Source organism: Schistocerca piceifrons, chromosome 5, assembly GCF_021461385.2.
Source record: "Schistocerca piceifrons isolate TAMUIC-IGC-003096 chromosome 5, iqSchPice1.1, whole genome shotgun sequence".
Classification (NCBI taxonomy): domain Eukaryota; kingdom Metazoa; phylum Arthropoda; class Insecta; order Orthoptera; family Acrididae; genus Schistocerca; species Schistocerca piceifrons.
In genome coordinates this window covers 333,931,079-333,943,716 of record NC_060142.1, presented here as the reverse complement: position 1 = coordinate 333,943,716, position 12,638 = coordinate 333,931,079, and the positions used below count along the sequence as shown (strand labels likewise).

At 43.1% G+C, this 12,638-nt stretch overlaps 1 protein-coding gene across 4 annotated transcripts in view; it reads right to left on the bottom strand.

Annotated features, from left to right (window-relative positions):
* LOC124799319 (E3 SUMO-protein ligase PIAS3) overlaps window positions 1-12,638 on the bottom strand; it is a 290,452-nt gene that overhangs the window by 181,393 nt on the left and 96,421 nt on the right. For all 4 annotated transcript variants that reach the window (XM_047262906.1, XM_047262908.1, XM_047262907.1 and 1 more), the window contains one exon: window positions 3,431-3,602. In XM_047262906.1, the coding sequence (XP_047118862.1) occupies window positions 3,431-3,602 (172 nt within the window). The remainder of the gene's footprint in view (window positions 1-3,430; window positions 3,603-12,638) is intronic.

Sequence of the window (12,638 nt, the reverse complement as noted above, 5' to 3'; positions counted from 1 at the left end):
ATGTGTTAGTGAGTGTGTTTGGAAGAACCATGGAATCTATAAGCAGTTTTGTACTTATTGTCTCACTGGCTATTGTTATGTGAAACAAAAACAGTTGAAAACGTACTCATATAGAATCTTGACTCAGCCTTGTTAGAGGCAAGATGTTTTTACGATCTCCTTTTCTGAAAGTCCTGGTGTCTAAGCAGACTTACTTTCAAATGTAAATCAATTTGTTTCTAACATACGACTGTACGAGAGACTTAATGAAGTTACATATTAAGTTGAAAGTGAGAATTTTTGTTGTGCTTGAAAGTCAAATACATCGTTCATTGATAAAATGTAAAGTTTGTATGGTTACTTATTTCACTAGTAAAAAGAGGCTTGAAAGTTCCTGTACCTAGCATTATTCAACGGAGAAGATGTCAAGAGAGTTTCTAGCAGCTAAAACTTAAGAAGTAAAGAAGAGTGACTGCAGATCCCAAGTAAGTCATCTCGTAAAGAAGTGGAATGTGGTTTGGGGAAATAAATCAGTATAACCCAGACCCACACTCACATGTTAAGTCATCAAAATGTTAGAAGCCTCCAACTTCGAGGTTTGCGCACATCTCATATCTGCACAAATCTCCTGTTCACACACAACAATCTGTCTGTGTGCACGTTGAACAGACCGATCAACACACATGGATGGGCCTTAATGTACATATTTGCCCTTTAGTAGTTTGTGAGTTCAAGATTGCCTTTAGTTCCCTGCTGCTTATGGAAAGAACATGATTGGGGAATGTAAAAGATGTGAACGGTCCATGTGAATTTAAGAAGTTAACTGTGATGTAATTTTTTCCAACTACACATGCTGGCCATCAGAGTCATTCACAAGCAATATATACTGTGGTGTCATTGAACAATATTCGATCACTGTCTAGTCTATAGTTGTTGACAGTTCAATTTTGCTTTCATTATAGAGTCCAAATGTAATTTTGTTCTTGCTTAGGGGAACAAAGATGTGAAGTTTTTGTGCCTCTGCAATTGTGCAATATTTCTCAAACCTCTTTATAAATTTAAATTAAAATCCTCCACAGCAGGATACTTGAAACTGATCCCCTCTACACTATCCTTGGCAAATACAAAGTTGTTGGGGTGTCATGATGTGATCAATGTATGGGTGTTGCAGACCTGCTCAGGTGGCCAGTCGCTTGACTGTTCCACAAACACCATCGCTAGCCCCTTTACCACGGAAGGTGGCTGAAAATGCCATTGGGCTTCAACATGGAAATCATCTTCATGATAGCAGAGGTTGATTAAGTAGTTATTATACTGAGCTGTTACTCCATCAGAGAAGTAATATATTTTACTTGATGCACTATTAAATTTTTTGGCTGTATAGTTGGAAAAAATTAGGAAAAGGATTAAATCACAGTGTCTTACATCCACACGGACCATCTATATCTTCCACATGCCCCAGTCAGACATTCTTTAGGTAAGTATCATGGAAGGCTACCTTGTATACTCAAACTGCTAGAAGGTGAACATTATCATCATCCCATGCAGCAATTGTGACATGCAGCAAATTGATTGGCTAGAAACACGATGAAACAGACTGATATGAATCATCTAAGTAAGTAACAAGAACTAACAATGAACTAATTTTAGGTCTATCTCTGGTATTCAGTTGTATCGATTTTTTTTAAGATTTGCAACGTGTATGTTTTAATTCAAAACTTATAAGGCAATTTTTGAAATTGTTTTTACAGCACTATCTTAAATCTAAAGTTTGATAGTTGTGCTCATACCAAGCTGAAGCTTTCCGAATACATAGAGGAAAACAGTATCTGTCAAAGTTTTTTGAGAATTTTAAAAATACAGATTCTCAGAATTCACTAATGATGTTTTTATTAAAAATGACTATATGTTTGCAGTTAATTAAGTTTTATATCATGTGTGCACCCTTTAAGTGAGCTTTCAAATGAGCTCAATTTCATTATTCTATCTTAATTTGAACACAAGTTGTGAACAAATCAGCGTCTTCCCAAAAGTTAAAAATTTGATTGTTTTTACATTTTTGATCACTCAGTATCCTTTTATCAGAGGAGTGTGTAAAAACTGCTTTGTGTTACTGTTTATGAATACTACACGCATACTTAATTTCAAATAAATTTAAAAGCACTTTAAACTTCCTGGCGGATTAAAACTGTGCGCCTGATTGAGACTCGAACTCGGGACCTTCGCCTTTCGCGGGCAAGTGCTCTACCATCTGAGTTACCCAAGCACAACTCACGACCCATCCTCACAGCTTCAATTCTGCCAGTACCTCGTCTCCTTCCTTCCAAACTTCTCAGAAGCTCTTCTGCGAACCTGAGCTGTGAGGACGGGTCGTGGGTTGTGCTTGGGTAGCTCAGATGGTAGAGCACTGGCCTGCAGAAGGCAAAGGTCCCGAGTTCAAATCTCGGTTTGGCACACAGTTTTAATCTGCCAGGAAGTTTCATATCAGTGCACACTAAGCTGCAGAGTGAAAATCTCATTCTTTAAAAGCACTTGTTGATCTGACACTGAATAAACCAACTATCAAATTTATATCTGATATTAACAAATTCCTTTTTCCATAAATGCATTTATAGCCATAAACTGGAGTGACAAGGTTTTCATTGCTTACCATCATTATATATCATCTTTTTCCAAGAGACAATTCATATTGCTCAACTGTTCTTCCAAGTCCTTTACTGACTGGCAGAATTACTGTCACTGACAAATCTTGAAGCTTTTATTTCTTTTCCCTGAACTTTGAGCCCTTCTCCAAATGTTTCTTTGGTTTCCTTTATTACTTCCTCAATGCACAGATTGAATAACATCAGCAATGGGCTACAACACTGCCATTACTTTCTCAACTATTGCTTTTTTTTTCATATCCTTCAACCCTTGTAACTGTAGTCTGGTTTCAACAGAAGCTTAATATAACCTTTCAACACCCTTTATTTTACTCCTACTACCTTCAGAACTTCAAATAGCATAGTTCAGTCAACACTGTCAAAAGCTTTCTCTAACTCTACAAATGCTATAATTGTAGGTTTGCCTTTCTTTAATCTATCTTCCAAGATAAGTCATGAGGTCAGCATTGCCCAGCATGAACCTACATTTTCTGGAACACAAATTGATCTTCCTCGATGTCAGTTTCTAGCTGTTTCTGTATCTATATCAGGTTGTTAGAACATTTTCATATCTGAAGCCTGCCTAAAACACAGGTCACTTCATACACTTAACAACAACTGACAATTACTGCAGCATACACAAAACGTCCAGCAGGCTTCTGTACTGAGAGCAGACTGTGTGGTGTAATGAAGAATGTAGGTTTAATAGCTTAACTACAATAACTACCACATTTGCTATTGTGTTATAAGGTATTTCATCATATCATTTTGTAAGTTATTTATTTATTCATTACATGCCACAAAATTACCTAAACTAGATGGTTTCAGCAGTTCACCAAGCAAATCAAAGAATGGGAGCTTTTTTAATCTCACATCTGGATGAACTGGAAAATTACTGGCTGCAGGAGCTGCTGCTGGTGGTGATGCCTTTGGCGGGTACATGTTATGGTGGTACATACTGGCATACATGCTGTTTCTTGGCTACAAAAATAGGGAAAGAAAGATTTATCAGACACATGACCATTGGAATCTGATTACATAATTTGTAAAACACACACACACTGATGCAACAAATGGTTTTCCAATATGTGATTTACAATTAGGAAAACACTTAACATCACACTGAGACAACATATCAAAGTAACAATGTTGACCCTTTTAATGTAGCTTATTGTGACAGCAGTGTGGTGTTCAGCAAAATTCGTTCACTCAGACAGCAGATAGTCCGCAAACTTGGTTGTGGGGTGCTCAAATGCTACTGAAGTTCCAAGTTTCATGGCTGTGTACTGGGGGATATATCGATTACAGTTTTTGTTCCATGGGGCCACTGTGAGGAAATCATCAAGAATGTAAATACTGTCATAAAAACATAATACATATTTACAAAGGAACAGAGACACTAATGTGTGTTCCACAGATTGTAAGCAAAGTGCTCCTCAAGGAAGTGGAATATACTGTTCAACACCAATACAGACCATATTACTGCACTGGAGATAGGCAAAGTAGAAACCAGATATACGTATTTTTAATAATAATAATAATAATAATATTAATACTAATAATAACTGGGGACCTGAAAATATAACCTCTCTCTCATATATATATATATATATATATATATATATATATATATATATATATATATATATATATATATATATATATAAAAACAAAGATGAGGTGACTTACCGAACAAAAGCGCTGGCAGGTCGATAGACACACAAACAAACACAAACATACACACAAAATTCAAGCTTTCGCAACAAACTGTTGCCTCATATATATATATATATAATGGAAGGAAACATTCCACGTGGGAAAAATTATATATAAAAACAAAGATGAGGTGACTTACCGAACAAAAGCGCTGGCAGGTCGATAGACACACAAACAAACACAAACATACACACAAAATTCAAGCTTTCGCAACAAACTGTTGCCTCATCAGGAAAGAGGGAAGGAGAGGGGAAGACGAAAGGAAGTGGGTTTTGGGAGAGGGTAAGGAGTCATTCCAATCCCGGGAGCGGAAAGACTTACCTTAGGGGGAAACAAGGACGGGTATACACTCGCACACACACACATATCCATCCACACATATACAGACACAAGCAGACATATTTGAAGACAAAGAGTTTGGGCAGAGATGTCAGTCAAGGCAGAGGCAAAGACGTTGTTGAATGACAGGTGAGGTATGAGTGGCGGCAACTTGAAATTAGTGGAGATTGAGGCCTGGTGGATAACAGGAAGAGAGGATATATTGAAGAGCAAGTTCCCATCTCCGGAGTTCGGATAGGTTGGTGTTGTGGGAAGTATCCAGATAACGCGGACGGTATAACACTGTGCCAAGATGTGCTGGCTGTGCACCAAGGCATGTTTAGCCACAGAGTGATCCTCATTACCAACAAACACTGTCTGCCTGTGTCCATTCATGCGAATGGACAGTTTGTTGCTGGTCATTCCCACATAGAATGCGTCACAGTGTAGGCAGGTCAGTTGGTAGATCACGTGGGTGCTTTCACACGTGGCTCTGCCTTTGATCGTGTACACCTCCCGGGTTACAGGACTGGAGTAGGTGGTGGTGGAGGGTGCATGGGACAGGTTTTACACCGGGGGCAGTTATAACTGATGAAGCAAGCATGGGTTGCGAAAGCTTGAATATTTGTGTGTGTGTTTGTATGTTTTTTATTCTATCAACATAGCAAGTTTTCTCGTTTGGTAAGTTAAAGAATCCTTGTACCTGGGTGTAGCTGCCACACTATGTCGCTGGAAACAAAACCCTGGTGAATTGGAAACTATCACAAATAGTAAAAAATAAATAAATAAATAAAAACATCACTCACGAAAGTAAATAATAATAAATATTCTAAGCTCTTGAGTGCTGATATAAACTTGGGGAGAAAAGGAGGCTGATAAATATTCAACAGGTCACAACTAATTAGTACCTGTGGTACTTCAACAGTCATGAGTGTAGCACCTGAGCCTGGGTTACCACATGTCCGATGTTTCAGTCAAATGGTTCTGTGTATCTGTATATACTTCTGTGTTCCTCACGATCTTTTTTCTATACTTCTGTGTTCCTCACGATCTTTTTTCTGAATGTATACATTTATTCTTGTATTTTTCTGACTTCTAAATTCAATATTTTCAACTCCATACGTAATACCAAAATTACAAGAGAGGAAGGTAGATATGCACCAGTATTGTTCTAAATGTGGTGCTATCACAGGCTTTTGTTTTCCATCTGAAAAATGTTGCTCCTGTGAACAACAGAGAACTCAGCATGTCAGTGGTAGTTGAACTAGTTGGATGGGGAAAGGAGGGGGATGAGAAGATGGAGAAGATGACAGAGAGAGTGTGCATTGGACAGCAGGGGGAGGTGGGGGGGCATGGATTGACAGACATTAGTCTGGGGGGGGGGGGGGGGCAGGAGACGGACCGACAGACATTGGTCCGGGGGGAGGGGAGTAGAAGGACCGACAGACATTGGTCCGAGGGGGGGGAGGGGGGGACAGGAGACGGACCGACAGACATTGGTCCGAGGGGGGGGGGAGGGGGGGAGAGGAGACGGACCGACAGACATTGGTCCGAGGGGGGGGGAGGGGGGGAGAGGAGACGGACCGACAGACATTGGTCCGAGGGGGGGGGAGGGGGGGGAGAGGAGACGGACCGACAGACATTGGTCGGGGGGGGGGGGGGGGGGGAGGAGACGGACCGACAGACATTGGTCGGGGGGGGGGGGGGGGGAGACGGACCGACAGACATTGGTCCGGGGGGGGGGGGGGGGGAGGAGACGGACCGACAGACATTGGTCCGGGAGGGAGGGGGGGGGGGGGGAGAGACGGACAGACAGGTATTGGTCTGCAAGGGAGGGGGTTGGTGTGGTGAGGTGATGGACCGACGTTTGTGCGGGGGGTAGGGGTGAGGAGATGGATTGACCGTGTTGCGTGGTGGGTGGGTGCGGTGCGGGGGTGGGGAGGAGACGGACCGACACTGGTGCGGGGTGGAGGAGTCGGACCGACACTGGTGCGGGGTGGAGGAGACGGACCGACACTGGTGCGGGGTGGAGGAGACGGACCGACACTGGTGCGGGGTGGAGGAGACGGACCGACACTGGTGCGGGGTGGAGGAGACGGACCGACACTGGTGCGGGGTGGAGGAGACGGACCGACACTGGTGCGGGGTGGAGGAGACGGACCGACACTGGTGCGGGGTGGAGGAGACGGACCGACACTGGTGCGGGGTGGAGGAGACGGACCGACACTGGTGCGGGGTGGAGGAGACGGACCGACACTGGTGCGGGGTGGAGGAGACGGACCGACACTGGTGCGGGGTGGAGGAGACGGACCGACACTGGTGCGGGGTGGAGGAGACGGACCGACACTGGTGCGGGGTGGAGGAGACGGACCGACACTGGTGCGGGGTGGAGGAGACGGACCGACACTGGTGCGGGGTGGAGGAGACGGACCGACACTGGTGCGGGGTGGAGGAGACGGACCGACACTGGTGCGGGGTGGAGGAGACGGACCGACACTGGTGCGGGGTGGAGGAGACGGACCGACACTGGTGCGGGGTGGAGGAGACGGACCGACACTGGTGCGGGGTGGAGGAGACGGACCGACACTGGTGCGGGGTGGAGGAGACGGACCGACACTGGTGCGGGGTGGAGGAGACGGACCGACACTGGTGCGGGGTGGAGGAGACGGACCGACACTGGTGCGGGGTGGAGGAGACGGACCGACACTGGTGCGGGGTGGAGGAGACGGACCGACACTGGTGCGGGGTGGAGGAGACGGACCGACACTGGTGCGGGGTGGAGGAGACGGACCGACACTGGTGCGGGGTGGAGGAGACGGACCGACACTGGTGCGGGGTGGAGGAGACGGACCGACACTGGTGCGGGGTGGAGGAGACGGACCGACACTGGTGCGGGGTGGAGGAGACGGACCGACACTGGTGCGGGGTGGAGGAGACGGACCGACACTGGTGCGGGGTGGAGGAGACGGACCGACACTGGTGCGGGGTGGAGGAGACGGACCGACACTGGTGCGGGGTGGAGGAGACGGACCGACACTGGTGCGGGGTGGAGGAGACGGACCGACACTGGTGCGGGGTGGAGGAGACGGACCGACACTGGTGCGGGGTGGAGGAGACGGACCGACACTGGTGCGGGGTGGAGGAGACGGACCGACACTGGTGCGGGGTGGAGGAGACGGACCGACACTGGTGCGGGGTGGAGGAGACGGACCGACACTGGTGCGGGGTGGAGGAGACGGACCGACACTGGTGCGGGGTGGAGGAGACGGACCGACACTGGTGCGGGGTGGAGGAGACGGACCGACACTGGTGCGGGGTGGAGGAGACGGACCGACACTGGTGCGGGGTGGAGGAGACGGACCGACACTGGTGCGGGGTGGAGGAGACGGACCGACACTGGTGCGGGGTGGAGGAGACGGACCGACACTGGTGCGGGGTGGAGGAGACGGACCGACACTGGTGCGGGGTGGAGGAGACGGACCGACACTGGTGCGGGGTGGAGGAGACGGACCGACACTGGTGCGTGGGGGGGGGGGGGGGAGGAGGAGGAGGAGATGGACTGACACTGGTGCAGGGGGGGGGGGGGGAGGAGATGGACCGCGACATTGGTGTGGGGGGAAAGGACATGGACCGACATTGGTGTGGGGGGAAAGGACATGGACCGACATTGGTGTGGGGGGAAAGGACATGGACCGACATTGGTGTGGGGGGAAAGGACATGGACCGACATTGGGGCGGGGGTGGAGTTGGACCGACATTGGGGCGGGGGTGGAGTTGGACCGACACTGGGGCGGGGAGGTGATGAACCCACATGGGGGTGGGGGAGGCGATGGACTGACAATAGGGTGGGGGGAGGCGCTGGAATGAGATTGGGGGGAAGGGGAGGCATGTGGAAGACGGAAGATGGATAGTGGGCAGATGGAAAAGGGCAGACGATGGTGAGGACGCTAGTTGAAGATGGAGAGGATGTTAGGAAGTTGGTGGAATTGGTAGAGGGCATGGGGTGATAGAGGAAGAAGATGTAAGGAGGGGATGCAGGTGTAAGAGGTAAAGAGTTGGATAGTTGGAGAGAGAGAGAGAGAGAGAGAGAGAGAGTTGGAGAGAGAGAGAGAGAGAGAGAGAGAGAGAGAGAGAGAGAGAGAGAGAGAGAGAGAGAGAGAGAGATAGTTATCCTTTTACTTTTCTAAAGAAAATTGGAATAAATAAATATTCAGGCAACACTGGGTACTCACCTACAGCACACTAAGAAGGAGTACAGGGTTGACACTCTAATGGCTGACTAAATTTCCTTAACTTTCTAAGGACTTTTCCAGAATTTTACTAAATTTTTCCCATATGGAATGTTGAGCAGGCTTTAAATATTCAGTATATTACTGCTCTTTTTCTTTAAAAAATGCTGATTTTATATGTTAATGCTTAACTGAAAATACCTAACATACTTTGACATACTGACATTTCAATGTACCACCAAATGGCTAAGTGAACTGCAATACACTGGATGAAGCACAACATATCGAACAAGAAGAATTCCAGATATGAAGTGCACACATTTTAAATCAATCTGTAAATTAATTTAAATTAAATGATTTGAACAATGAAAAATGATGTTGAGTAAGAGTCATGCAATGCAGTTTAAAGGAGTAAACCACCAGTTGACTGTATATTACTACACTTATGTTCTGTACTATTCAGATTTTGACTTTTATATCATTATCAAGTACAACGCTAGAAGTTGTTAGACCATTATTATGCCCTATCTGTTAAGGTAGTGCAAATCAGGTAAACAGGACTAACATGTCTTGTTTACATGCTTTGGACTGTCTCAACAGATACGACATAATAAGTTCTAACAACTTTTAGTATTGTCCTTTATAGTAATACACAGTCAAATGACGGTTTGCTCTTTTAAAAATTGTGTTAAAAATGGAAAATAACACATTTAGCTGTGTAGAAACAGTCAGGTAAAGATATACACACAAATTTTAAGTTTAACTAGTGACCTACGACTTGAATAAAAAATATTGGCAAAATACTTACAGTTTAATGTAAATGCAAAATTCATACACTTTTCGGATGATTTCTTGTGAAATGGTACGTAATAAATTTAATCTCCCATTAATGATGTGGAAGGTGTAGTTCCTTATACTTCAGTTTTACACAGATGAATATTCAATGGAACAATATACTAGGTACATTGACACAAATGTAGCCATTATGTGTATATAATGTTCTCCACATGTTAGTTTAAAGGAAAACTTGAAAACTATTTTAAAATTACAAAAAAGTTGTCTCGCATGTATAAAACTATAAAGAAGAAAGTTTCAAGTAGCACTACTTTTTACGATCTTGCATTTTTTCTTCAACAAGTATCTTCTTTCAGTATCTGCTAATAATTTTTATTTTTTATTTGTAAGAAGATTAATTTCATCAGCAGCACTCTGCTGTGACTCCACATAATGAGAATGATCATTTTTCACTTATGTATCAACCACTCCATTATTTCAACATTTTCTACTCTCCAGAAGAAATAACAGCATAAAAACCCTGCTGTTGGGCTATCAGTATTTTTTCTTTTTGATGTTCCATAATGCCATCTGAATTCAAAGAAAACCCCCATTCAAATGATGCATTCCAATGAGAAAGTATGGAAATAAATGTTACCACAGACCTTAGATCAGGAAATTCCTCTTCCCCAATGAGCTTAAGAGTTTGGTCCAGTGATGATCCAGTCTACTTTTCTTTTGTTTGTACATTAACATTCTCGTTTTATTCTTGGTAGTGAATTAAACTCCTTAAATTAATGCTCAGCACTAACAGCCTACTTTCTGGAAAGACATCTTTCTCAACCAGAGGCTGATGGCATACGTGTAAATCAGTGGTTGTTTCTGCTGATTTGAATGCCATCATACTTGGATCTAAATATGCAATTGCCTTCATCAAAGCCAATTTTACTGGCGACTCCCCATTAACCTCTGTAACAGAACCTTCATACAGACTGAACAGTTATTTCAGAACTGCCACATATGTAAATCAGTGATGCCTTTAACCTCTTTTTTTTTTTTTTTTTTTTTTTTTTTTGCAAAACCAGTTTGAAGGAATGAAATTACCTTTCTCTAAAAAATGTTTCAAAGTGTGAAGCAACAGAGATAAAAAATACCACTTTCAAGCCAAAAGGATGTGCTCTGAAACTACTGCAGAACTAGGACTGGTCTCTGACACTGTGACTCCGAACAACATGTTACAAATACTGATAAAGTCAATGAGATAGAAACAGCTCACTCAGCTGCGTAAGTGAGAATGTACTGGAACCTTTTGAGTTAATATAATCAGTTCCTTTGCTGGCACATCCTTGGATATATAATACAACACTCATGAAAGCTCTGCTACATTCCAATCAGTGTTTTTAATGCTTGCTGTAAAGGCATTATGTAGTGTGTGTGTAATACACATGGTAGCCTTTGATTCTTGTAACTCACTTGTTAACTTTCACAATGCCTTCAAGATGACATGTGGGCCATCCCTTGATGCATGTGTAACTTAGTTTGTGTTTTCTTCACCCAATTCATTTTTTCCCCCATATAAAAGGTCTTGCATGGTTGTGTGCCCTAACAGATAAATAAATAAATAAATAAATAAATAAATAAATAAATCAAACGCACAGATGTTAAAAATCTCAGAGACCTAGTTTTTCTCAGCATCCTAAAATCTGAGTACCAAGTCTATTTGTGCTTCTGAGTGATTTTGTTTAATTGTCCATCATAGTATGCAGTAACATAGTCACAGTTTTTTACAGTTTCTGAAATGGTATCACCGAACTATAGAGGAACACTATGCACAACTGCTGTAACTGCAGTTTTGATGCAATTTCACCATCTGCAAACATTGTTGTGAAAAGAGAAACAATATCTGCTGTGTTGGCATTACACAATTTTGTTGCTTTTGCTGAAAATGAAAACATTTGTAGAGAATTTCTTTAGCAGAAGTGACAGCTAATGAACAAGATGCCTGCATTTTACTTGGTGCTTTGTGATCACTTTCCAGAAGTACAGACACTCTGACGAAACCATCATCTTTTTGACAAAACAGGAAACAGGTAAACATTTCTTTTAAAGTTCAATAGTCAATTTACATGTCTTCCCTTTCACATGATTTGTTAATGCATCTCTACCATATTACTCAAGCTAAATGGTCTCTTCCTTAGCTTACTGTAGGCAGAATACTTGTCTTTTTTCATTTCCTCTAACAACACTAAATATTCTTCACTGACTAACCACAATGGGTTGAAAGTACACCTGCTAACAGCACTCATCTGTGAAAGATGTGTTCTTATTATTTACATAATTAATTATGAAAAAATGTGATTAATCTTAGGCATATAAACATTAAAATTACTGAACCTGTCTACTGTGCATTAATAAAATTTATACTGTAACCTTGATTAACCAAGAGGAAATAAATATTACTGCCAAGTTATTAACCCATAAGAGCCCATTGTACTTGATTGAGGACAGTAGTTTTTCGTTCTTGTCATCCTCATTTGAGGACACTGGGCACTTCCACAGTAAATGTTATGTTCTTTGGGTTCTTCAGATTTCTTTGCTATGACTCGCCAAATTTTTAAAACTGCTGAAGAGGTAGCAGAAAACATATTTCGTGAAGAAATACGTACAGATAAGGTAGGTCTACCTCCGGATGTTGATGAGCAGACAGAGGAAAATACTGAAGATGACTTGTTAGGGATTACCTATGTATGCAATATTGCAGGCACAAATAAAATTTTACATGAAAGAGACAACGAAGACAGTCCTCATGTTTATTTTAAAAGATTCCTTAAAGAAGAAGTTAGATGGAAACAGATTATTGGTCTGAGGATAATGCTCTTGGTGTTCAGATAGTGAAAGATGTAATGTGTCTTGATATATCTTGAACTTAAGTCTGCATCACATAATAAAAAGACCAATGAAAACAAAAGTGTCAAAGGTT